Below are 26,073 nucleotides of genomic sequence, written 5' to 3' on the forward strand. Positions count from 1 at the left end.
TTCACAAATACACGGGGGGGGGGGGGGGGAATAACTGGAATTAATAACAAAACTTTTTTTCAAAAAAAAAAAAAGACTGCTATGTTTGGCTGTCATTCAAAGGTCCAAGATTTAAGTTGGAGAATCAGGAACAAGTTCATCCACATTGGGGATTTAGTGGGATGACTGTTTCCCAAACTTGCCCTCTTCAGATTAAATACTCTTTCCTGGAATTTAGTACATTTAGTAATTTGAATACAAGATCTTAATAGTCATCTATTTCCTACACATTCTTACTTGCAAAGGCTTTTTAAAATCATTTTGACACACAGAACTTCTCTCCCCAGCTTTTAGCGTCACATTTGGCTTCAGGGTTCTCTGTTCTATTACAGCACAACGATCCCTAGACGTTCCCCTCAGCTGTAAGCTTCAGCACTGAGACAAGTGGAATAGAACTGAGACAGCTAGGCATCTACGGTCCTTTTACCATACATAATCTATTAATATCCATTCACTGCTTATATATCCCTTTTCTTTTTCCATTCATGCAGCTTTACAAGTGCACCTTCCAGCAGTGGAAACAACTCCTCCACTGCCCCTCTGACCTCCTATCAGAAGCTCAATATGGATAATGGTAGGATATTGGGAAGAAAAAATAAGTACACCCTTCAGGCGAAGGGAGGGTGGTGCCTGTTGCCTTTCTGTTTGCCTAGACTGGGTCTATCAGTAGCTTGAGATCATTGTGGACCCACTTGGTGAGGAGGCAGTGTGTTTATAATGAAAGTTTATTCTCACATCCCACTCTTCCTTGGTTTACAGACAGGGATGCCGTGCATGGGTCCTCTGTCTCAGAAAACAAATGGGACAGGAAAGCTGGAAAGCAAAGAAAATAAACTCAGAGATGTATTTTCAATAGGAAATACTTCAGACTAGATCTCCTTTGTCATTATCTTGTGCATGAGGTGCTGGTAGGTTCATGTTTAAGTTTCAGTGAGGCAGCACTTTCCTGGCAGAACTAAAAATACACACACACACACACACACACACACACACACACACACGGCACTGGTTGCCCCTTCAGCATGTGCCCTTTTCTGAATTATAATGCTGTTTTTTTTCTTTCCCTGTTCTTCCACTGGACGGGTACACAGGAAATGCCACAGACATCAATGATAACAGGTGAGAAACTGTATGGAGGAAGATTGCCTAGCCATTGGATCAAATCAGTTTTCTTATTTCTTCAGAGTGGTTAGTTCCAGGGACAAATTATTTATTTATTTGTATACAAAAGTATGGGGAAAGCATTTAGCAGGGAGGGAAGGTTTGAGATACTATGTGTTCTTTTTTCCTCTGCTGTAGAAGTGACCTGCCCTGTGGTGTTGAAGCTGATGAGCAAGCCAAGCTCTTTCCCTTTCATCAGGAGACTGCAGCCAGCTAATACCCAGTATCACCACCTGCCCAGAGCATCTAAACTCACCATCAGGTTAAGTTCATCATATGCTCTCTATCTCACCATTTTTTTTATTGCATTTCATAATATTTCCTCTTCCCACGACTCCATCAGATTTGCCCTTCAGCTTCTTCCAACTGGGTAAATATTTTTCTCACAAGATTTGCTAGACGCCTTTTAATTAAAACAGAATAAGCTCTGTCCTGCACAAGGGGCATAGGGTAGGTCCTCCCCCCCCCCCCCCGCTTGATCCTTCACGACATAAATCCTGTTTGCGAGCTTCCAGGAGTAAGTATTCTGGCTGGCTGTCACCAAATCCATGGACTTAATGATTCAACACCACCAATTTTATCTCTGTAAGAACTACTGGCAAATTGCAGAACTAAATGCAGAAAGCTTCCTCCTTAATATTTAGCTGGAGAGAAGCTTGTATATTAAGTTCATTTCTATTGACTTTTCCCTCTTCCCTTTTTTCCTCATCTTGTAGTTTCTAAATGGGATGGAAGCCTCACACCTGCATGCTGCAGCCGGCTTTCCTTGACTTCTGCTACAATTGGCCCTGTCCTTGTGTCCTGCTCTCTCCGTGTCCTGTATATTTATCAGCTGCTGCTTCACTCTCACTGTTTCTCTGTCTTACTTACTTAACTAGAGAATAATGTATTCCCTTATCTCTTTGGATCCCTGCTCCTTACTCCAGGAGGACTTGTGCCTCTCCTTTCCTGCCTCAGTTGCCTTAAGGGATGGGCTGCCAGGAAAGAACCTAGATGTAGAAGCACCCCTAATGTGCAAACAATTCTTGCCGAAGAGAAAGGGCATAAAGAGTTTCCCACATGTCGTAATGAGCCTTGACCTGCAGTACAACACCACCCACCCCAATATCTTTAGGTCTTACTGTAAGAATAGAAGTTGAATACCTCCAAGTAGGTAGGCTAGAACTGTTGTAGTGTATGTATTAGCTGACTTTCAGATAAGGCCTAGAGCTTTAAAATCTAGTTTTTATCCTTTGGGGTAATCCCCAAATAATATAAATATTGGCAGCTAGCTTTACCTTTAGGAGTTTCCCATGATGCTTGAGCCTCAGCCCTTATGGACTTAAATTTCCCATTTTTCATAGGTCGCTATGGCACTTCAGAAATGGCCTTGGAAAGTCTTCTACAGAAAGGAGATCCTGCTAGTCATTTCCTTCAGTTGATACAATGTTAGGAACGCTGCCTATCCTGAGCAGTTTTGTTTCCTCAGTGGGAACAGAAGGTTCCAATGGGTGAGGACTTTATCAGTGGGGACCCTAACTCAACTAATGTTGAGCCAGCAACATGGCCTCAGGAATATAAGTGGCCCCATTTCATTCTGTAAAGGAGAAACTAGATAGTAGTTTTGCTTTTGCAGGGGCAGGGTTACAGTTTGTAGAACAGACCTGTTGGATTTGACGGGTAAATTCTCTAGCAAGTCCTAACCAACCATAACCACTGCATATCTGGGGCACAGGCCGGGGCCTAATGATTCTGTAAAGTGAAACAAAAAAAAAATTAGGCTGCTATCAACATTTTTTCAGTTGTTCCCTTTTATCTCTTGATAGCTGGCTCAGGGGCCTTTCATTTGTGCTCCCATGTGTATATTTTGAGGGAACAGTGAGTCCACTGCACATCTTTAACTTAATGTCACCACTTCTGAGTCAATAGGGCGAACAGGGTTGGGAGACAGGGAAAAGTGGCTTTTACAAAGTATTGCAAGCCTCTTTCCTGTCAAACTCTTAAAACAGCAATAACCCTGTTTAACTGTCTTCTTGATGGTTGTTGACATCCTGTCATTTTATCTCTGTCTACTCAGATCACATCAAATGTTGCATGTCAAGCTATTCAAAAGTTTATTTAAAAAAAATAAATGAAGAGTTAAAAAAACAGGTTTGTGTGCTCTGTTACTGTCTCTTTAATAAAAATTCCTTTAGGTGAAACTCAAATCCTCGTGTGACTACATGGATATATCCATGCAATTTCTTGGCAATTATATAAAAGAGCTTTTTAACATGTAATTTTTTTTTTTTAAAAAATCCAGTCTAGTCTATGGAATTTCCTGATGATTTCACATCCAAGTCTAATCTGGTCTGAATGTGGTTAGCTTTCAAGTCGTCAGCTATCCATTAAGACTGGGAAAAAATGGGAGAGGGGGAAAGTATCTGCAGTCGATATCAGGGGGAAAAAACCCAGAATGCGTGGTAAGGGAAAAGACCAGTAGGTGAATAACTGAAATATTATGAGTTAATTCTCAGGATGCTTTATCACCATAATAATGCTTTCAAGCTGTGCATTTCTGCTTACCACCCCAAAATACAACATTATACAGCTCATATAATATATACCATAATAAAAGTACATTAGAGGGGCAATCCAAATCCTTAAGGCTTTCCATTAATTGACCATTATGATATTTGGCACTTTTTAAACAGAACAAAAATATTTATTACATATATATATATTATATATATATACCATAAAATATACGATATATTTTAGATATATCCTTTTTGTAAAAGCTCATAGTGGCTTACATGGAGCTCACTTTTCACTTTATATCCATAAAAATAATGCTGTGAAATAGGTTGTTTTCTCTCTCATATTATTAATATAGCATTATAATATTACATAATACTACTATTACATAATACTACTACTCAGAATCATTAAATTAAGTTGAATTCTGAGAGATGTGAGGTAGATAAAAGGAAATATCTCTGATCTCTAAGTCAGGTGGTTTTAAAAGAAGTCTCATGGGGGAATAAGGTTATTGAATGAGGGATCCTTGGTGCTCTCTGGGCTTGGTTGTTTTCTTATAGATTTTTCATTATCCAAATTAGGTAGCATCAAAGATTGCTAATCATAATAATCATATAGACTCTAGTTCTGAAGGTAACATACCAGTTGTTAGTGGACATAGGCAGAAATATTTGCTACTGTATGTTCCTGTCCTGCTTGGCTTCTCGTTAAGTATCTGATTGTCCTACATAGGAACAGAAAGCTGGGTTAGATCATTGGATAGATTCCACACAACTTTTATGTTCTTGTAACTAAAGGACAAAACTTTAGTTATTCGGGCTCAGAATAAGGGTACTTTGATAATGGCATGGTAAGCATCAGTATTAATAATCCTGTGCCATCCAGAATTTGAAAAAAACATTGTTAGTTGTAGGTTGTTTACATATTTAAGTAATGAATAGATGGAGGAATGTACATTTCCAACATCTTATTACAACAACTTTCAACCCAGTCCCTCCAGATATATTGAAACAATTCTGGGATTTCTATAACTAAGTTCTCTGTTGGTTAGGCTGGCAATGAAATCTGGAAAGTGCAGATCTGAATATCATATAGAAAGACTATCACAGAAACATATGATGTTTATAAGTACTATAAACTATTACAGAAAATAAGAGGAATCACAAAATCTGGTTTAAAGTGACCCATAGCTCAAGATCTAATATAATTGGGGAGAGAGTGGGGGGGAGGGAAACTTCTAGCTTTTCTAAGAATGAACAATGGTAGCATTCATTGAACTCACACGTTTTATGGGAACCCAGACTCTATAATTTGTAAACTATTGATTAAGGCAGCAACAAAGGGTCTAAAGTTAAAGATCTAAACATTACTGAACCCTGTTGTGATCAAAATATCTAAAAAATAATGCTGTGCTTTCTTGCCATGTTGAAGTAGATTTATATTCTACCTTTCTAGTCAATGTAAGGATGGAAAGCTGCCAACCATCAATGACATAAAAGGGTACAAAAATAAACATTCAAAAACATAAATGAAAAACAATTCATATGTTAAAGTCCAAATGTAATACCTGGAGAATTTCTGGGAGCATGGACATCTGCTGGTGGGTAAATAATAAAATGTGCATTATGACATCATCCAATATGTACCGGTGTCATGACAACCCTCCCCCACATATTGGCACTACAGAGATAATCTTGTGTCACAACATCAGAACAGAGTCGCCATCAGTTTAGCCTCATAATATCAGAAGCTGATTATTGTGTCCAGGAGCAACACTGAAGTGTCTCTCCTGTATGCCAGATGGACACGCCTCTGAAAACTACAGTGGGGAATGTCAATGAAATATTTAGAACACTCTATAATCCTGCAGTATTGTGACCTGCTAGTTAATCAGAGCTTCAATTAAACCCCATTACTAGATAAAAGATGTTGGTTAAACAAAGAACTGTTGGAAGAAATGTCCTTCTGGGTTCAGCTCCAAGTGGGGAAAAAGACACTGGAGACATAGAGGCTGCTTGGAAAGATGGTTTAATGGTGGACAGGACCACATGGCTTGAGTCCTGAACAGAAAAGGTGATCACATGCTTCAATGTTGGGTGAAGAAGAGAAGAGAAAGAAGGGCTGAAAGTTCCTGGCTTTATACCCTCTGTTCAGCCCCACCTCTGTTTCCTGTTCCTGTGTAAGAAATGTATTCTGATTGGTTGTCAGGACTCTCATTGGGCCAAGTTTGAGTTTCCAGATGCCATATGGTGAGTTTCTGTGGAAGGCTAATACTATCATACGTTAATCCCGTCATCCTGGAGCTGAAGGGGAGAACTCTTTATTATTAGAATAGACTGGCTTGGGAATTTTACTGGGCCATTAAGGAAAGTGGGGGCTATTAAGAGTGAGTCTGTTTCCTGCCTAAAAACATGTTTCTCCATTTCTTATCCAGGGAAATATAATATTCTGCCTTTTCAATATTTCCTAGGATATTTCATTTTTCTAGGAGAGGGGTGGATGCTAACTTCCTACACAATGCAGAAAAGTATACTATCATTTTTTTATCACACATATTGAGCCAACATTTACTGTCTTTGAAAAAACCCTGGATTTACCAAGTGTTGGTGCCTCTAGCCCAGGGGTGGGTTCCTGCCAGTTCTAACCTATTCTATAGAAGAGGTTCCACAAATCTACAGTGCCGTTTAGAACCGGTTCCAACTCCCTCCCCCCGCCTGTCCGCACATCTTCAAGATGAAGAATGAGAGGAGGAATTCTGGGAGTTGAAGTCCACAAGTCTTAAAGCTGTCAAGTTTGAACACCCCTGGGTTTTTTTTTCTAAAGGGTTGGGTGCAAGGGTCTTGTAACTTGACAGCTTTAAGACTTGCATGCTTCAAATGCCAGAGTTTCGGAACCAACATTTTGGTTGCTAAGCAAAAGCGTTGTTAAGTGAGTTTTACCATATTTTACAAGTTGGCCATGCCCACCCAGTCACATGGCCAGCAAACCACTCCCACCTGGTCACATGGCCAGCAAGCCACTCCCACAAAGCAGGCCACACTTACAGAAGAGGTTCTAAAAAATTTTGAAACCCACCACTGCTCTAGCCCTATCTTCCACTTGCAGCTCAACAAAAAAGATGAGAATAATTGAAAATGTTTTGAATTTTTTTGAAACCTTTGAAGAGTTCAAGAAAATCAAAAGGCTTGATAAACACGAAGGAAAGATTTTTTTTACTGAAGAATACAGCATGAGAAGACAGAAGTTAGAACTTTCTTTGAAGTGTTTAAATATTGTTTGCAAAAAGAATACAAGATTTGACCAATGTTAAAGTAATGGGTTTTATTGGAGGGAGGATGTTTAATGGTTTCTTGATTAGAAGTGGAGGATAATAGTTATTTCTGATCATGTTTGTTTCTTGAGTGGGACTCAAGGATGATTATTTGAAAAAAGAAAGGATTTAGATTGGATGTAATAAATACAATTTATAATACTTTTTCTGATAACCCTTACTGGACTTCTAATATGGAGAGTTGAAGTTTTAGACATGGGTTTACAGAAACTCGGGTGAGATATGGAATGAAAAAAATTGGTTTAAGGTTTATTGACATTTGTATGCCGCCCACTCCCTAGGGACTCTAGGTTTCATTTTATTTAAGTTCTCAATGTTGACTATAATGCTAAGGATGAAGAGGTAGGTTTCTGTTTTTCGTTTTCTTCATTTTTTAATTTTCAAATCTTGAATGTATTTTTTCAGTTGTTGTGTAAAATTTAACTTGTATAATATAATCATTAATAAAATTATTGAGGTGGGGAGAAGAACAAGCAGGGCTGCTTTGTAACCCAGCGTTTAATTTTTTAAAAACTTGTTTCTCTCAGGACTCCACTTCTAAAAATTGAGGAGCCCCCCCCCAAAACTTTTTGTTTGTATGGGTCTATACTTAGGTTATTTATAAAGTCAACGAAATGCCAATGAAATGGGTTCAGATAATTAGTTTGTGACAGGTGTGTCTCAATCACCTTTCCCAGACAGATGCTACAGCTGGAACATTCCCTAACAGATACACATCAATACGTAAAGAGATGACAATTTAGTTCTACCTACTATTTGCCACATGAACAAATTTAGTGATTAGTCCAGTTATATGTCTGTATATTTAATGAACTATAATTATTCTGATTATGGATAGGCCAGTTTGGTGTAATGGTGAAGACATCACGGTGGAAACTGGAAGGCCATTGAGTTCCAGTCCCATTTGAGGAACAAAGCCACCTTGGCCCAGTCCCTCTCTCTCAGACCTAAACTGGCAAGGCAAACCACTTCGAAAAACACTTGCCAAGAAAACAGCAGGATTAGTCAAGTCAACTTGTCTCGAAGGCTATGTTTATATATATTCTATTACTTATAATTTATGGTGTTGTGGCTCTGTCTCTCCCCCTCCCCTCCAAAAACATTTCCTTAACTAAGGGCTTGATGAAGTAACACTCCTGCCTAGTGTAATGACCACCTCCTCTGTTCTGCTGAATTTTTAAACGCTGCCCTCGACCCTTTTTTCCTTTCCAACCCTTCCCATTCCTCTAGATCAGTGGTTCCCAACGTTCCCACAGGGGGGCAATCTGATTTTTAATGAGGGAAATTTGAACCTTGTTTAAACCAGGTTAATGGCCTTTTAGGCTTCCTCCGCGTGAATAGGGTTCGCTCTTTAAGTAAAGTAAGAATTATATGTTAGGGGGGGGATGGAGATGCTTAGATGGAGAATGGCCAAAAAAAGGTTGGGAACCAGTGCTCTAGTTCGAGGGGGGGGGGGGGGAATCTATGGCCCTTTTGTGACCTGTGGACTTCAACTCCCAGAATTCCTGAGGCAGAAATCCCATGCTGGCGCAGGAATTCTGGGAGTTGAAGTCCACAGGTCACAAAAGAGCCACAGTTCCCCACCACCTCCGCTCTATAGATAGTTCCATTCACCATGTACCTGCAAGCGCCATGTTAGCTTCCCACCCCGCATAGAGTTAAAGTACCAAAAGGGGGGGGGGCGCAATCCTCTACAGGGAGCGTTTACGCCATACCGAGCATCACACACTAGGCAAACACCGTTTACTAGCAAGGCCTAACGCTTGCCGCCGCCGCCGCCACCACAGACGGACGCCCCGAGACGGACATCCAAAGGAGCTATTTCCATCCCCGCTCCTTTGTGACGCAGCTTAACTGCCGCCTCCCTTCGTGGTCACGTGCAGCGGGAAATCAGCTGACCGTTTTACTTCCGTTACCGGCGTTCCGGGCTGCCGTTGAGTCCGAGCGGCCGGCGCGTGGGTAGGCAAGCAGGCAGGCGGCCACTCGGCGCGGGATTCGCAGCAGCGAGGATGGCCGCCTCGGTGGGTCCGTGGACGCGCACGAAGACCAAGAAGAAGCACTTCGTCCCGCAGCGGGTGAAAGTGCTCCGCTCGGCTGACCCGCTTCTGGGCGTGCTGGCTTGGGGGATCAACCATCAGGTAAATCGGCTTCGCCCGATGATTGTTGTTGGGCTGGGCTGGGCGGTGGTGGTGGTGGGAGAATATAGGGCAGCCCACCTCTTTTGCTGGGTCGCCTCCCTCCACAGCATCCCGTGGCTGCGATGGAAGGAAGGCTGGTTCCCCCCCACGTGTGAAAGAAACCCAGCCTCTCCCTGGCACCTTCTTCAACCGGCTGGGTTTCTCTTTCTCTTTCCAGTGGCGGATCTGTACCCATCGGGACGTATTGGGGAGGGGGGTGTTTTGTTTTTTTGGGGTCATCCTCCCGTCCCCTAATTCTTTGAATTCCTAATGCAGAGGTCCCTAAACCTGGCAACTTTAAGTCGTGTGGACTTCAACTCTGCTGCTATGCTGGCTGGAGAATTCTGGGAGTTGAAGTCCACACGTCTTAAAGTTGCCAAGTTGGGGACCTCTGTCCTAATGTATTGGGACAGTGGTTGGTTTTGGAAAGCTTCAGAAAGAGCAGATAAGAGGGAGGATGAAGGCAAACAGACATGCCTTGGGATAGTGATGTGAGATCAATTGGGGTGGGTCACCAGAGATTTTTTGACTAGATCTCAATCAAGATAGGGAGAGGAGACCACCAGGAAATTCCAGGGCTGAAAGTTAGACTGAGGGGGTCTAAAAACACCCAGAAGAAGGCACAAAACTGCTTCAGTAAATGGGATGCCATGAATTTCATCATGTGTTGCCTGACTTGTAATTTTGTGTACTGTCTTTTCTCTTTTGTGTTTATATGGAGATGGTCGAGTCATCCTAAGGTGAAAAAGCACCTTTGGGATTTCTTATTTTTCTTTCTTCTGCTTCTGCTCCCCACACCTGGTGTTAGCTCTTGTTACTATGATGAGGATCTTTGAATAGCTTATTCTACTGTGATGCCCTCTTACTGTATTGTTTTTATGACAGGACTAAAAAATTACATGGGGTTGTTATCCCTGTTGGCATCGCCTTGGTGAAGGCTTCAGTAGGGTTATGTTCTGTCTTATGCTCATCAACATATTTGCATAATTTTCTCTGTTCTTGCTGCAAACTTTTATATGCATGGTGGGAAAAGTATAACTATTTGTATAATAAAATTGTTTGAAAAATGTAATAGATTTTGCACAGATGTTTTAATTTACTTTGGTTCAGAATCTGGTGAGGGGGGAAAATTCTCTACCTGTTAGTAAGTTGACTAATGCCATAGTGCTTAATCATAGTCCTGACTCATATGGGAGGAGATTGTTCCTATCTATTGAAAGGAACCATTGAATGGTTCTGAGTATGGGCTCTTCTCATTTCTTCATACATGTCTGGATTCATATGATATTTTAACCCCTAGACTTGGATACACAATTGTGTGTTCATATAACTATGCTCTGAGCAAGCAAAAATTACTGGCTCATGTGATGTTCTGGTTCACCCAGGATATTTAGATAGGGCTGCTGAATGCAGAATTGCTGTGCCAGTTTTTCAATACTTCTTCCATCTCTGACAGAATCTTGACACCAGGGAATTTCCCCATGAGACCATTGCCCCAGATTTTTTAAAGACATCAATAGTAATATTTATGGATTTTATCAATGTTTTAATATATTCTAGAATACCTAGAGTTGTTTGAGTAGGCAGCAGAAAATGTTAACATTGAAATTCCAAGGTTGTATTAATAACCTTCAGACTCTGAAAAAAGGCAGCTTTTCATGTGATGGGTTGGAAATGGGAAGGGAACTTGTGGCATCTGATAACAGAACATATATTTCTGCCTACCAATGATTGCACTTTTTGTTTGTGCAGGCCTCAGAGAGGCAAAGCTGTATTCCATTGTCTGCCCTTTCTAAGCTTCATTAATCCCTTCCCCTCTGATTCCAGCAGTTTTATGACCCAAAGCATATGAGCTTCATGACGCAACACTAGCATAATTCAGATTCCAGAATTAAGGAGGTAGCTGGTACGTGAGCCTTACTGCATGCTTTTCTGGGTTGCAAGCTGTTTTTGGTGCTATAGGCTAAATTTCTTGATGGGCAAAAAGCCATTTGCTTCCTTCCATTTTGCTCTTTGGTGCTTTCAGAGTTTGACTGCTGCGTTTGAGTTTTACCTAAAAATATGCATGGTTTATTTTACTACCAAAGAAGCTGAATAAAATGAATTTGAAAAAGTCTGATTTTGTCCTGGCATCTTTTCCTACACTGACTGAAAATATTCTGGTACATCTTAGCTAGAACGTTTCTAGATCAGTATGAATAACTTTTTAACCCTGTGTGCTCTGTTTTCCTCTATACTCAATGGCAGCTGTTTTTCCTTAGACCCGGGCTGTCAAAACTCCGGTTATGTGCTGACCACACCCACACCCAGTTTAGGTAAGGGGGGGGGAGTCCTGATATGTCACGTAGCACCGCCATGCCAATGTGAGTTTGACACCCCTGCCCAAATAGTTTCCATTTGGGATCGGCTTCTTTAACAGAAGTAATGGTGGCTCATTTAGATAAGAAAACTGAACCTTGTTTTGCATTGAGAACACTATAAACAGTGTATGTTTCAAAATGTAGAGTGGTACAGAATCCTTATCCATTCTCTGACTCATAGCAGTTATACAAAGGAGGTGGTATTTTTTTCCCATTAAGGAAAGGAAACTAGGACAGACTTTATCCTCATATCACCTGAGTTTGCCAGCTGTGGCAAAGTACTACTTTTTGACTTCATGTCTGCCCCTATGCAACAGCTATATTTTGCAACAGGTGAGTTCAAAGTTCTAAGAAGGGAGAGGTTCTTGCAGCATTCAGAGCTGAAAATATTTCCCCTAATTAAGAAAGCTGTGATGGGAAATATAGGGATGCTTTGGTCCACAAAAGGTTCTTCTCTGCTTTCTTCCTTAGCTGGCTCGCTTAGATTCTTGAATGTCATATGGTGGAAACCGAACAATATATCCAGATTCCATATGAGTTATTTGCAAGCAGTTGTAATATACATGACTCTAGTGTGTGGCATTTTCTCTTTAGGGGATGCTTTTTTAACAAGAGCAAAATAGCAGCGTATATGTCATAACCATCTAAGAAATGCAACTTGAAAATGTGAAATTGTCTTAAAACCATGAATTCTGTTGAGAGTAATACCAATGTTACTGATTATTAGCATATAAAAACTAGCTTTAGCTCATCAAATAACATTTCATTACAGATACCAATCAAGTCTGTTAGAATAACCGGGCAAGTACCAAGATTAGATAGCATTAAACAGATTAAAGTTCACTTGATGTAGAAGCCAAGAGCTGACAGGTAAGAGATTCCTGGCTCTTATTAGCTTTGCACTTCAGCTTTGCCAAACAGTTTATTCCTTCAGCAATGTCTCATTCCTATAGACCAGGAATCTATGAGTCTATAGTACTTTGCCCTTCTAGGCCTCTGGTAGAACTAGAAATAGGCCATATTAGCTTCTAATTACATGCAGTCTTTGACTTACAACTATAAGTTTGGTGACCATTCAAAGTTACAATGGCCTTGAAAAAAGTGACTTATCATGGTTCCTCTCACTAACAACCTTTGCAGTCCTCAACTTAACAACAGTTCATTTAGTGGCCATTCAAAGTTACAATGCCACTGAAAAAGTGATTTGTGACCATTTCCCCCCCCACACACACTTTTGACCTTTGCTCCTGTTTATTTTATTTGTGGAATGGGAAGTAACCTGTGTATGTATAAGCCCTCACAGCACCCCCACATTTCACTGTTCTAATTTGAGAGAAGATGCTAATAAAGGTGGAATAGAAATAAAGTAAAAATAATGCTCAGTGAGGCAATGTTCGGTCTTGTTCTTGGGAAAGATATTGGCTGAAAGTGCAAAATAGCTGTGGGAAGCCTCGAAAATATATATTATTTTGCAGTTTTAAAAATGGCCCAGTCCCTTATATTTTTAAAACCCCAAATTATCATATCTTACCGTAATGACAGCAACATCTTACCAGACATGCTTGGTCTATAGAAATTGTTGGAAATATTATTTTGAGAAGTACAACTTCTTGGTGAGCCAGTTTGGTGTAATTGTTGAGGCACCAGGCTAGAAACTGGGAGATCAGGAGTTCAAGTCCAGCATTAGCCATTAAAATGAGTTAGGTGATCTTGGGCCAGTCACTCTCTCAGCCCAACTTATTTATTTATTTTTATTTATTTATTTATTAGACTTATATACCACTTCATAGGGCTTTCAGGCCTCTCTAAGCGGTTTACAATTTTTTTAGCAAATTGAGTCAGCAACTTGCCCCCACAGTCCGGGTCCTCATTTCACCTACCTTGGAAGGATGGAAGGCTGAGTCGACCTTGAGCCGGTGAGATTTGAACCGCTGAACTGCAGATCACAGTCAGCTAAAGTGGCCTGCAGTACTGCACCCTAACCACTGTGCCACCTCGGCTCTTATCTCAGTGGGTGGTTGTTGTGGGGAAAATATGAGGAAGAATATGCTTGCCACCTTGTTGTTTATAAAAATAATAAAGGTGGGATATAAATTAAATAAACAAATAAAACATAAGAGCAAATAGGTTTTCTGCTTGGTTTGAGGTGATAGCTTTAACTCACAGACAGATAACTAAGTTAGAGATTAAGAGTTGCTTGCTGGTAACTGTCCTAATACAAAAGGCTTCATTTGGAGTACCAGTGAACTAAATTAAAATACTACTTCACTCAAATTTACCAGATTTTACCAGAATCTCAGGCACATTACATTTTGCAGATTTTTATCCAAAAGGAATTTCTGCAGATGCTCCATCCCTGCAACATAGACATCAATATTGATCTTTCCAAAACATTTGCAAAGAGGACAGCTGGTTCATTTAAAGTCAAATGGGGACATCTCTTTATATCATTCGTTTTGGAAGACTGAAGTACAAAAGAAAACAAAGCTTTTATTACAGTAAATGTCTAGTACGAGAACATTAGGTAGCATCCACCTATATGCTGCTGTGATGTTTTTGGAGGCAGAGGTTCAGTAATTTAATACATAATAATGTCCTATTTGCAAGACATTGCGCAATAAGTAGTTTGATTAAAATAATACATAACGCAGTCATAAATGGATCTGATGCACATATCAAGCTTGAATTAATTGCTTCTAATTTGTTTTTGAATGTTCAATTCCTGCTATGATTTTGAACTATAAAGTCATAAATAAGTCAACTTCTGTGGCCATAACAGGATCTCACATAAGTACAATTCGGGTGTTATTTAATATTTCCGAGTTTGTCTTTTTTGTGATGGCAATATTATCTTTCATAAGTGCATGCTATTTTGAAAGCTTTTCATCAGTGGAGAAATTATTAATGAATGTTTACATTATAGTTGTGCTTAAAGGCAGAGTTGCATCATCTTGTAGTTCTGCAGGGCCAGAGAGAAAATCCTCAAAATGTATATCATTGTTTGTTCAACTTCCTAAACAACTTTTTAAAGCTATTCTTCTAGTACATATGATTGTTCAGAGATATCCTTCAGCCCATCAGAATATTCCATTGTGTTGCTATTTTGCTGCTTAAATGTATGCAGAATAAAAGAATAATCTGGTTTTTGCACTTTGGATTGTCTTTGTGCAAAACTTTTGTTTTAATGGCAGACCCTTCAATTAGGCAGAATAACAGATGAAGACAATATAAAACTTTCTAAAATATACATCAACTGAGAGTAGGATGCAAAATTTGGGGTACTGGACTATATGAGAAAAAACTGTGTATGTATGTATGTATGTATGTATGTATGTATGTATGTATGTATGTATGTATGTATATGCATACACATACACATATATGCATACACATACACACACACAGACACATCTCTATATACATATACATATCCCTTTGCCAACTACAGCCCAGTGATCCTACTTGTACATTTTATGAGAGAAATGTGATTCTAAGCAGGTTCCACCCCCCCTCCCAAACAGAAATGCTGGATAGTTCAATATGAGCTCACCATAGCTGTTATAATATCATTGTAAGTCTGGTTTAAACTGGCTCTGGCTCTGCTGCTTGAGGCAATAGAAATGGAACATATGAAGAGTGGAGCCTCATCGCTATAATTCTCTGTGTCCCATTCTTCTCTGATTCATATTTTCCCTACCAGAAATTATAGAGAAAGGTAGCCAAGCATGTTTTGTGCCTCTCAATGTGGTCATGCTGATTTGAGGTTTATATGCCCATCTCTGATAGCAATTACACTTTTGGTGCATTTTCCATATTTTCCTGGCATAATCTCTAAGAGCAATACATTTTCTCTGCCATAGAAAAATTCCTCATTGGTCCCGCTCCTTTTTTCACACAGTCATGTTTCAATAGGGATTAACACATGGCTGTTACATAAGTTTCAAAACTTGTGTCTGGGTGAAAATGATGTGACAGGCTGCTTTCAGCTGCAGGTCAAAAGATCATTGATGATCTTGGTCACGGGCTGCTTCAGATGCCTATTTGAAGTCTAGAATGAAAACAATCGAGCCTTGGAGGTTCTGCAGTTTCTTGGCAGGCAGAAATACTGAGCTGAAAACACAGGGACTTTTCTCTCAAGCCCTTGACCAAACTACAGCTAGCACTGCAGAATTGTCTCAGTGAAACTGAATCTGGTAGTGGGATGTTGGGTGTGACCTTGTCTGGTTTTACCTTCATTTTCTTATGTTAGATCAATGAACTCAATCAAGTTCCCCAGCCAGTGATGCTGCTCCCTGATGACTTCAAAGCCAATTCTAAAGTAAAGGTGAACAATCATCTCTTCAACAGGTGAGGAAAGTGCTGGAGATACAGATGCATGACCTTCCTAATCCAAATTTCAGCCTAATGCAGGTCCACTGCAGTTTTTTTGGGCAAAGCTCATTCCAGTTCTTTCAAATGAGGTCTAATAATTAGAACCAGGGGATTAAGCTTGGCATTGCGAGTTTTGCACAGTACATGCACATGCTTCCTACATGGAATGTTCTAAGTCATGCGGCCTAATATTGTCCATCTACATCACCGTGATGGGAAGGATTAATATCCCCAATTACTCCCAAATAATATACCTTCAGGTACAAACTTCCCTCAAAAGATGAAAGATTCTCCTAATGCAGCCATTTTTCTCTAGTGCTGACCAGTGCTGTGCTAGTTGAAGAGCCTGGAAGTTGTAATCTGACAAAGTTGGCAGATATGATATGCTTTTCTGATTGGTCTGAGTGTGTATATCTCTTTATCCTTTATAAAGAAATTACATTATTATTAAACAACTTTATATAGCTTTATATAACTCATAGGTGACTTCAGGTGGCTTACAATTGATTAAAATTGATTAAGCCTTATAAATCTATTTATATAGATTACCTTATTTACAATAACTAAATATATAAACCACCTACAGTCTAGCAGAAAGCCTCGCTCAGATAACTCCTGCTTCTAATCTTAAGCGTTTTCTTTTTCCCAGCCAGATTATGATATTAGCTTTTCTACAGTGATTATGATCCTTCTTCACTGAAATCTCCTTCTGCTCATTTCCATTTCTTTGTGCTGCAATGGAGCTTCTTTCCTTTATATTTTCTCAAACCTCTACTGCCCTTTAATATAGTTTTACTTGTGACTCGACTGAAAAGGGATTTGCTGAGAGAAAAGGGAATTAAAATGACTGAATTCCAGGAAATGTTAATAGTCCATTATTTTCTCCTCTTTAGGGGCCAGTTTCTGTTTTAAAAAAAATAAAACAAAGTAAAATATTTTGCTGCTTGGGATTATGAGATAGTGTTTGAATATTGTACTTTATTTATTTATATCCCTCCTTTATTAGTTTTTTAACTCAAGGTAGGGAATATACCTCTCCTCCTCCTCCTATTTTCCCTACAACAATCCTCTGAGATGAATTGGGTTGAGAGAGAGTGACTGGGCCAAGGTCATCCAGATGGATGGATGGGTATACTTTATTAAAATTTGCTAGAAAGGTTGGGCTATGCATTCCAATAATGCATAATATTACATAATAATAATAATACTATTATTATTGCATAATAATACATAAGTTTAACTTACTATATCTTTGCATGATTTGTTTTTAAGTAACTTAACTGCAAAATGTTTGAATTGTGAACTATTTGCATAATTACTTTTTTCTTGTTCTTCCCCTTTGAGTGATTCCTAGTGACTGCCTTGACAATTCTTTTCAATTTTCTTGACAAGATTTTTGGAAACGGTTTGCCTCTTTCCTAGACCTGAGAGAGAATTACCTACCTAAAGTTACCCAACTGGCTTCATGCTTAAGGCGAGACAAGAACTCATTGTCTCCCAGTTTTTAGCCTCCTGTTTTACGTCAAACTGGCTCTCACATAATTTGATTGGGACATAGTTTTTACTCTGTGTGTGTATGTGTGTGTGTATACACACATATATACATATGATTTAGTTTATCTTTTAAAATACCATTTTAGAAAATCCTAATATTACATTGCTTGAATCTGTCTTTATGTAAAAGTATGTTATTATTTGGTAGTACAAGCTGAGAGCTTGCCTTTTTCTGTCAGATACCTAATGCTTTACATTAAAAGAAGATTCTTCTGCCTGAACAGTAGTGTAACCAACCCTCATAATGGAGGATTACACTGTGTGCTAGAAGAGGCTGTTGGTGAGAGGATTATGGAGCACAAGCCATAGATTACTGAGATTTCTAAACTGTAATTGGCAGCTATTCCTGTTAAAGCCTTGTTCACTTGTCAAAAAGGCTCCTCTTCTGATAAAAGAAACAGTAGGGCCTTTGTATTCACACAAATGAGATATAATGCAGTGTTCTTCCAAAAGTGAGCTTGTTCGTTCCGTAGCAGAAATGGGTACGCCTGAATGCCAGACGTGGAGGTGATGAAATGGCCTGTAGCATTTCAGGATGCAGGATGGGGAAAACAAACATATTTTTTTTCTCCATATATGAATCACTACAATGGAGAGCAGGTTGGGCCAGATGAGCTGTGTTTTTATTTAAGGAGTGAAATAAAAACATTCCATTCTTTTTCTGCTCCTCTAAAGTATATCAGGCCTCTTGTCTGCCTTGTTATGCTCTATTTGCAGACTAAACTTTGGCTTGGCAGCTAACCATGTTACTTACTTATATTCCTGCAGGGAAAACTTGCCTGGTCACTTCAAATTTAAGGAGTACTGTCCACAGGTTTTCCGCAACCTCCGTGAACGCTTCAACATTGATGATCAGGATTATCAAGTAAGTAAATACCACCTTATCCCAAAGAAATTGCTCGGTTTCGGTCGGACTTGGACTCCATCCCCGCAGCTCCAGCCGAGGCACAAGAGGATTGGGTAGAACATCTCTGGGTTGAGTTTCAGGATGTTACCCCCGGGGATGTGGACAAGGCCATGAGGGCTGTAAGTGCCTCCACCTGCGTACTGGACCCGTGTCCCTCATGGCTGGTTACTAACAGCAGTGAGGTGACACGAGGCTGGATCCAGGCGGTTGTGACCGCCTCTCTTCGGGAGGGGAACTTCCCCGCCGCACTGAAAGCGGCGGTGGTGAGACCCCTCCTAAAGAAGCCATCTTTGGATCCAGCTGTTCTTAATAACTATCGCCCGGTCTCCAACCTTCCCTTCCTTGGGAAGGTTGTTGAGAAGGTGGTGGCCTTTCAGCTCCAACGGTCCTTGGAGGAAGCAAACTATCTCGACCCCTTCCAGTCAGGCTTCAGACCCGGTTACAGCACAGAAACCGCTTTGGTCGCATTGACCGATGATCTCTGGAGAGCCAGAGATGGAGGATATTCCTCCATCCTGGTCCTCCTTGACCTCTCAGCGGCTTTCGATACCATCGACCATGGTATCCTTCTGCGACGACTGCGGGAGGTGGGAGTGGGAGGCACCGTGTTGCGGTGGTTCTCCTCCTACCTCTCGGACAGGTCGCAGTCGGTGTTAGTGGGGGGGCAGAGATCGTCCCCTAGGCCCCTAACATATGGGGTGCCTCAGGGCTCGGTCTTATCCCCCCTACTATTCAACATCTACATGAAACCGCTGGGAGAGATCATCCGCAGGCACGGGATCAGATACCATCAATATGCGGACGATACCCAGCTGTATCTGTCCGCCCCGTGCCAACTCAATGAAGCGGCAGACGTGATGAACCGAGGCCTTGAGGCCGTTATGGACTGGATGAGGGTTAACAAGCTTGTGCTCAACCCAGAAAAGACCGTGTGGCTGTTGTGTTTCCCTCCCAAAGATTCGACCAATATTCCATCACTCAGGCTGGGGGGTCAAATTTTATACCCCTCAGAGAGGGTTCGCAACTTGGGAGTCCTCCTGGATCCACAGCTATCGTTTGACCACCACCTGACGGCTGTGACCAGGGGGGCATTCGCCCAGGTTCGCCTGGTGCGCCAGTTGCGACCCTACCTGAATCGGGAGGCACTCACAACAGTCACTCGGGCCCTTGTGACCTCTAGGCTGGAATACTGCAATGTGCTCTACATGGGGCTGCCCTTGAAGAGCATCCGGCGACTTCAGCTAGTACAGAACGCGGCCGCGCGAGTGATTGTGGGTGCACCTCGGTTCACCCACATAACACCTATCCTCCGCGAGCTGCGCTGGCTACCTGTCGATCTCCGGATGCGCTTCAAGGTGCTATTAGTCACTCATAAAGCCCTGCATGGTAGTGGATCTGGATACTTGAGAGACCGCCTCCTGCCAATTACCTCCCTGCGACCAATTAGATCTCACAGATTGGGCCTCCTCCGTATTCCATCGGCCAGTCAGTGCCGGCTGGCAACTACAAGGAGGAGGGCCTTCTCAGTAGTAGCCCCGACCCTTTGGAACGAACTCCCCGTGGAGATTCGTACCCTCACCACCGTCCAGGCCTTCCGCACAGCCCTTAAGAACTGGCTAGCCCGTCAGGCCTGGGGACAAGGATAGTTGCCCCTCCCGAATGATGAATGTATGTTGCTTATTACTTTTATTATATGTGTCTATGTCACTGTTTGTACTTCCCCTCCCTGATTTTATGTGAGCCGCCCTGAGTCCCCTCAGGGAAAAGGGCGGCCTACAAATGTTAATAAAACAAAACAAACAAAACAAACAAGTTCGAATACCTAAAAGACCTGAGGGTGCCGAGTTTTTCCAGCTATAGCCAGATGTTTTGTTAATCTAGTAGAACTAGTTTGATTTTATGTAGATTGGTTGATTTAGCTCTTTAATGCATTTACTGACTTTACAGAAACAAGCCCAGTGTTAATAAATCATGTTTGAAATTAAACAAATTGTGTAGTCTATTACAGATAGTCCTCAATTTACAACAGTTCATGTAGTGACCATTCAAAGTTACAACATCACTGAAAAAAGTGACTTATGACCATTTTTCACACTTATGACTGTTACAGCATCCCCACGGTCATGGAATCAAAATTCAGATGCTTGGCAGCTGACTCATATTTATGACATCTGCAGTGTTCCAGGGTCATGTGATCACATTTTGCAATCTTCTGTCAAGCAAAGTCAATGGGGAAGCTAGATTCACTTAAGAGTTGTGTTACTAATTTAACACCTGCAATGATTCACTTAACATCTGTTGCAAGAGAGGTCGTAAAATGGTACAAAACTCAATAAATGTCTAACTTAACAACAGAAATTTTGGGCTCAATTGTGATCCTAAGTCGAGAACTAACTGTACTACATATTCCTCTAATAATTACATTGAGAAATTATAGGCTATGTTACTAGAACATACAGTTACAATTCTTTTATAAGGTTACTTTTGCTTCAGTTTGGGAACCCAGAAGAGACTAGTTCAAATCTGTTCTCCTGAGCAAAACTAATATTAAAGTCGGATTACTTTAATGTTAAACCAGTGGATTTTTTTATTCAGTAACTGTATTAGTGTCTGTGTTTCTAGATATGCTTGTCTACATACATAATCCATATTACTCTTGCAGATGTTTCTTCCATTTAGTAGAAGTGGGTTCAGGGTAGCAGAGGGGCTAGGAGCTCCAGATGAAATGTTGCCTTTGTCCTGAATTACTGGCAAGACCCGCTTTACTCATGACATACGCTTAGTCTTATTCCCCCACCTGCTCTGTAAAAACAGTGATGGTGACCCATCATATAAGGTTAAGGGAAAGGTAGGGAAAATGATTATATCTGAAACTCCTTGAACTCCTTACAAAGTATCAAAATATTGATGTTGAAAAAAGGCCAGAAGTGCAGTAGCTTAGAAATGGTATGTTGCCACACGAGAGGTTGTATGTGTCTAGTACTTATATAACAGCTACAGATCAGATAATGGGCTAAAGAGAAATGTGGAAAAGGAAGCCCGAGGCCAGGCTTGCTTATAACTATGTTCTTACACACACACACACACCGGGGGGGGGAGGGGGAGAGAGGGAGGGGGAGAGAGGGAGGAGAGAGAGAGCTGTCAGGAGTATTTTGGAGGTATTCTTTGAAGCTGGAGCAGGCACAGCTATGTCTCTTTGTGCCTTCTGGTAGAAAAGCACAATAAGCCACTCCTCATACTGTAATTTTATAAGTGTGACTTGTAGTTCTTTCTGTTTCTGTTTCTCTTTCTGTTTCTTCCCCCCTTCCCCCTTTGTGATCTTTTGTTTTGGAAGCTGCCTGAACACCTGAGTAATTGGAATTCTAACATGGAAACTGATGTGTTGTTTTCAGTGTGCCTACCTTGTTCCATAGTTCTTAGTCAAGCTTCTCACATCATACAGTGAATCAAGCTGGATGAGAGTGGTGAAAGATCCCTCATATGGTGCTCCACTGGGATCTAAAATAGAACAGAATAACAGAGTTGGAAGGGACCTTGGAGGTCTTCTAGTCCAACCCCTTGCCTAGGCAGGAAACCACTTGAAGGTGGCTGATTGAAGGAGCATTGTCAGAAGGAATGGAACACTTTAGGAGGATTCTGAGACCTTGCTTAGGTGAACCCTCTTCTACCTGATCTGCATGTGGAAGATTCCTTCAGCAGTTTTCATAATTCTCTTGAAAATTTCTTTGCTTTGTTTATTCTTTTTTACAGGTCTCCCTAACGCGTAGCCCACCAACCTATGAGACTGAGGGTGGGGGTCGCTTTCTCTTGTCCTATGACAGGACGGTGGTCATAAAAGAGATAACCAGTGAAGACGTAGCTGATGTGCATAGCCTTCTATCACATTATCATCAGGTAAGACAAATTGCAGACATAATGGCTTCAGGGTGGATTATAGCTAGATGAAAGTTTATTTGATTTGAATCCAAAGATTGGCTAACTGGAAGATGGTTACAGAAGGGAAATTTCCCTTCTGATCTCCTCTTTTCCCGCAATATACATTGGTTAAAAAAAAAAAGCCTCACCCTCCAAAAAATTTTTTGCTAACAAGGGTGAGGTAGCTGTAGGGGCAATGGGGTCTTGGTAAAAAGGGTAAAACCTCTCTTTTAAGTCCAGTCTGGCTTTACAGGGCAAACATCAAGAATAAAAACCCTGGATGATTATAATATTATTTGTTATTCCAGGGTTTTTATTCCTGACTTCTTAGTCTGAGATTGAGATTTCCAGGTGGTCTCTGGTATTAACTAAATATAAAACCCTCCTAGTTTCAGGAGTAGAAGAGAAAAGGGGCACTTTTTTGTCTGAATTTCTTTATGGATGCGCCCTAGAACAGCAAAAACGTGTTTTAAAAAGAAGCTTAGTTTTTGAGCTCATCAGACTCAAATGTAAATGTAGGCAACTGCAGATCTGTGCATACATTTTTTCTGCTGTTCATGGAACAGCAAAGACTGAAGCCCAGTCACAGTCTAAAGAATTCCTTGTTTATTCCTGAGATTTGATTAGGAACAGACACTTGTGTTCTAGCTTTGCTTCACGCCTTGGGAGCAAGAAATGTATTTTTCAACAGAAAGCTCTGAAGCTTGACATTTAGAAAAACAAAAAGATTAATGATATTTAGTCTACTCTCCGGAGAAACAGTGATTAAAAATGTACGATCCCCCACTAGGTGGTGCATTTGTTCTTTGGAGATTGTAGCCAGAGAGCTGCTTCGTTCAGTAATGTCTGATTATCCTCAAAGATGCGAATTATGCATTTCCATCTTTCATAACTTGTGTTCAAAATTAGAATCTGAAATTTGCCGGGAATCTCCATTAGTTCATTCTTTATTAATAATAATGTGTATTATTGCCTTTTTAGCACTTATTGTATGTACCAAGGGGCACGAGTGTTTGGAAACTGGATTTCTGTCAGGCATGGGCTTTATTCTGAGATCAGCAACCATTTGCTTTCTGACAGGATCTGATACCACACAGAATATGCCTGAACCTTTGACTGCCTCCACCAGTATTAGGCTCCTTGAGAGTTGGTACAACATTTTACAATGTTTTTGTCACTGTTTTCTTTCAGTACATTGTGAATTGTCATGGGAGTACCCTCTTGCCCCAATTCTTGGGCATGTACCGGCTCAGTGTTGACAACGAGGAGAGCTACATGCTAGTCATGAGGAACATGTTTAGTCACAGACTCACTATACACCGAAAGTATGATCTGAAGGTAATGGACGAAGGAGAAAAAGCACTGGGTGAATGAAGTCTCTGTCTCTGTTTATTCATCTCTTGCATGGTGCTTACCTAAGTCATGTGAAAATGAAAGTACATTCCCTTAAGGTTTTACATATAAAGACATAGTAAAAACCATCCAGTCCTTAGCCGTTCTTAAAAGAAGGCAAATACAACCTCAGATGAACAACAACACATGACATATTATACCATGTTCATCTTAATGAACATGGTATAATGGGCTAAGGACCAGGTGATTTTTACTATGTCCTGATATGTAAAACCATAGAACTCAAAGTTGTTGTTTTTTTTCCACATGACTGTATACATGCTGGTATATGTGGAAATAGTATTATTTATCTGTTATTTGATTTTTATCCTGCCTTTATTATTATTTACAAGTAACTCAAAGGCAGCAAATATATCTAATGCTCCTTCCTCCTCTTGTTTCCTTTATAACAAGAAACCCTGTGAAATGGTTTGGGCTGACAGAGAGTGACTGGCCCAAAATCACCAAGCTGGCTTTCATGCCTAAAGTGGGACAAGAACTAGGTCTCCTAGTTCCTAGGCCAGCACCTTAACTATTAGACCAAATTGGCTCTCGTTGTGTTACTGGTGGTTTAGCTCAATTACCCCCTGATACACTGTTTTGAAACAAAACATTCAGACAAATGGATTGACTTGTTACAAGGAGGAGGTGGGCTGTCAGGAGTTTTGGCTCATTTCTCTGACTCAGCCCATATTCACTGCTATGTTCCAAAATTCCCAGTCATAGCTGTTTAGCACAATGCCACATGTAGCTTTAGAGAGATGTTGATTTCCAGATCTTTCTCTCCTGGGGAAGGGGAGGGGGGAAGATGATACATGTGTGTTGACATCATCGGGCAATTACAGAAACTTATGTACCTGTAATAGACTAATATAAATATGTCGTGGTATTTGCATAGTGACATCCTTGTCCTTATGTTGCTTTAGCATTAGTGGGTTTGGTGTGTGGATGCCATTGTCTCCGTAACATCCCCTTCTCTCCCTTGGGAACAGAAAGTGTTGAGACAAGGGAGCAGCGCATAATTGATTTGGGAAACTGCACAGCCCTAAGTAGAGTTTTGGGATCTAATCTCCTTACCTTGTAATAATCAAATTTCTCAATAAGGCATTCTCTTTTGATTATTTTATAAAAAGTATAATCATCATACAGGAGTAATTAAGATAAAAGGTCATGCAAATAGCATTTATTAAAAATGCTGCCTCAACTGGCAGTGTCTTAAAATGGTTTTGTGCCACAAATTGACAAGCAAGCATGATTTCTATCTGGTGTGAGACAAGGGCGCTCATGGGGTCGTTATTTAACAGTAAAGACTCATGCTATATATGCTTGGGTACATGGATCTGATCAAGCTTCTGCCCACTTAAATCTGCTCAGCCCCAAACAGCTGGTTTTAGTCAAAGGCTTCACAGAGCTAGCAGCTGACACCACCTTTCTAACCACCTTATCCATAACAGAAAGGATAGTGTGTCTACTTGGGAGGAAGCACCATTCCCAAGTTCAGTGAGGTTTTATTCCTGAGTGAGTGATGTGGGATTGCAGACTGGGATGCGCTTAATTCATTCCATGAATCTTCTGCCACTGCCTGCCTGACTCCCTCATCATCAAGCCACAGTGTCTAAATTTAGATAATAAGCTCTTTAGGGCCAGGACTGCCTTTTGCTTATGTAGCTCTCTTCATGCATCATGGACTCCAGTGGCCTGTTCAAAGAGGAGATCACAATAGGTAGATCTGTTTCAAAGACAAAATCCTTTGGGAGTCACACACACACACCGCCCCACTACTGTACCCAATTAGCTATTGTTAAGGTCAGAAATGAGTCCTCAGTCTTAAAGCAAGCAAAGCATTCTCCCTGAGCTTCCTCTAGTCCTTTCTGTCAGAGCTGAGTTAGGTTCTATCCGAGGAGGGGTCTAGTTCTGATCTGATAGTTGCCCATTGGAGAAGATCCATTTTGTTTTCCTGATAGTCTGTTAAACATCGGTTGTTGCTATACAAGTAGTATACAGGTAGTCGACTTACAACCGCAGTGGAACCCAACATTTCGGTTGTTAAATGAATCTGGCTTCCCCATTGACTTTGCTGGTCAGAAGGTCGCAAAAGGTGGTTTACATGACCTTGGGACACAGCAACGGTCATAAATATGAACCGGTTGTCACACATCTGAATTCTGATCTCGTGATCATGGGGATGCTGCCAAGGTCATAACTGTAAAAAACTGTCGTAAGTCACATTTTTCAGGGTCATTGTAACTTTGAAGTGCCAGTAAATGAATTGTCATAAGTCGAGGACTACTTATATTCCCATTTCCCATCTATCTGCATCAGCTTTCCTGTGGGGCTAGTCCTGCAGAGCCCCAGCTGGAGTGGGAT

The 26,073-nt window shown here is 40.8% G+C and overlaps 2 protein-coding genes and 1 long non-coding RNA gene across 4 annotated transcripts in view; 2 read left to right on the forward strand and 1 right to left on the reverse strand.

Annotated features, from left to right (window-relative positions):
* Positions 1-1,417, forward strand: part of KIF5A (kinesin family member 5A) — a 64,129-nt gene extending 62,712 nt beyond the window's left edge. The window contains exons 27-29 of the mRNA XM_032210708.1: positions 531-613; positions 1,131-1,158; positions 1,339-1,417. Of these exons, the coding sequence (XP_032066599.1) occupies positions 531-613; positions 1,131-1,158; positions 1,339-1,417 (190 nt within the window). The remainder of the gene's footprint in view (positions 1-530; positions 614-1,130; positions 1,159-1,338) is intronic.
* Positions 1,418-2,846: 1,429 nt separating this feature from the next.
* On the reverse strand, positions 2,847-8,869 carry LOC116503957. 2 transcript variants are annotated; one of them, XR_004254757.1, is made up of 3 exons: positions 8,746-8,869; positions 4,342-4,423; positions 2,847-2,931 (listed from the first exon to the last, which is right to left on the reverse strand). It is a non-coding gene; the product is annotated as an uncharacterized LOC116503957 (long non-coding RNA). The 2 variants fall into 2 exon arrangements; XR_004254756.1 differs by lacking the exon at positions 8,746-8,869 and adding an exon at positions 5,267-5,299.
* Positions 8,870-8,927: 58 nt separating this feature from the next.
* Positions 8,928-26,073, forward strand: part of PIP4K2C (phosphatidylinositol-5-phosphate 4-kinase type 2 gamma) — a 37,778-nt gene continuing 20,632 nt past the window's right edge. The window contains exons 1-5 of the mRNA XM_032210709.1: positions 8,928-9,168; positions 15,817-15,914; positions 18,261-18,357; positions 22,150-22,293; positions 23,506-23,652. Of these exons, the coding sequence (XP_032066600.1) occupies positions 9,040-9,168; positions 15,817-15,914; positions 18,261-18,357; positions 22,150-22,293; positions 23,506-23,652 (615 nt within the window). The 5' untranslated portion in view covers positions 8,928-9,039. The remainder of the gene's footprint in view (positions 9,169-15,816; positions 15,915-18,260; positions 18,358-22,149; positions 22,294-23,505; positions 23,653-26,073) is intronic.

This window comes from Thamnophis elegans, chromosome 2 (genome assembly GCF_009769535.1).
Source record: "Thamnophis elegans isolate rThaEle1 chromosome 2, rThaEle1.pri, whole genome shotgun sequence".
Taxonomy (NCBI): Eukaryota; Metazoa; Chordata; class Lepidosauria; order Squamata; family Colubridae; genus Thamnophis; species Thamnophis elegans.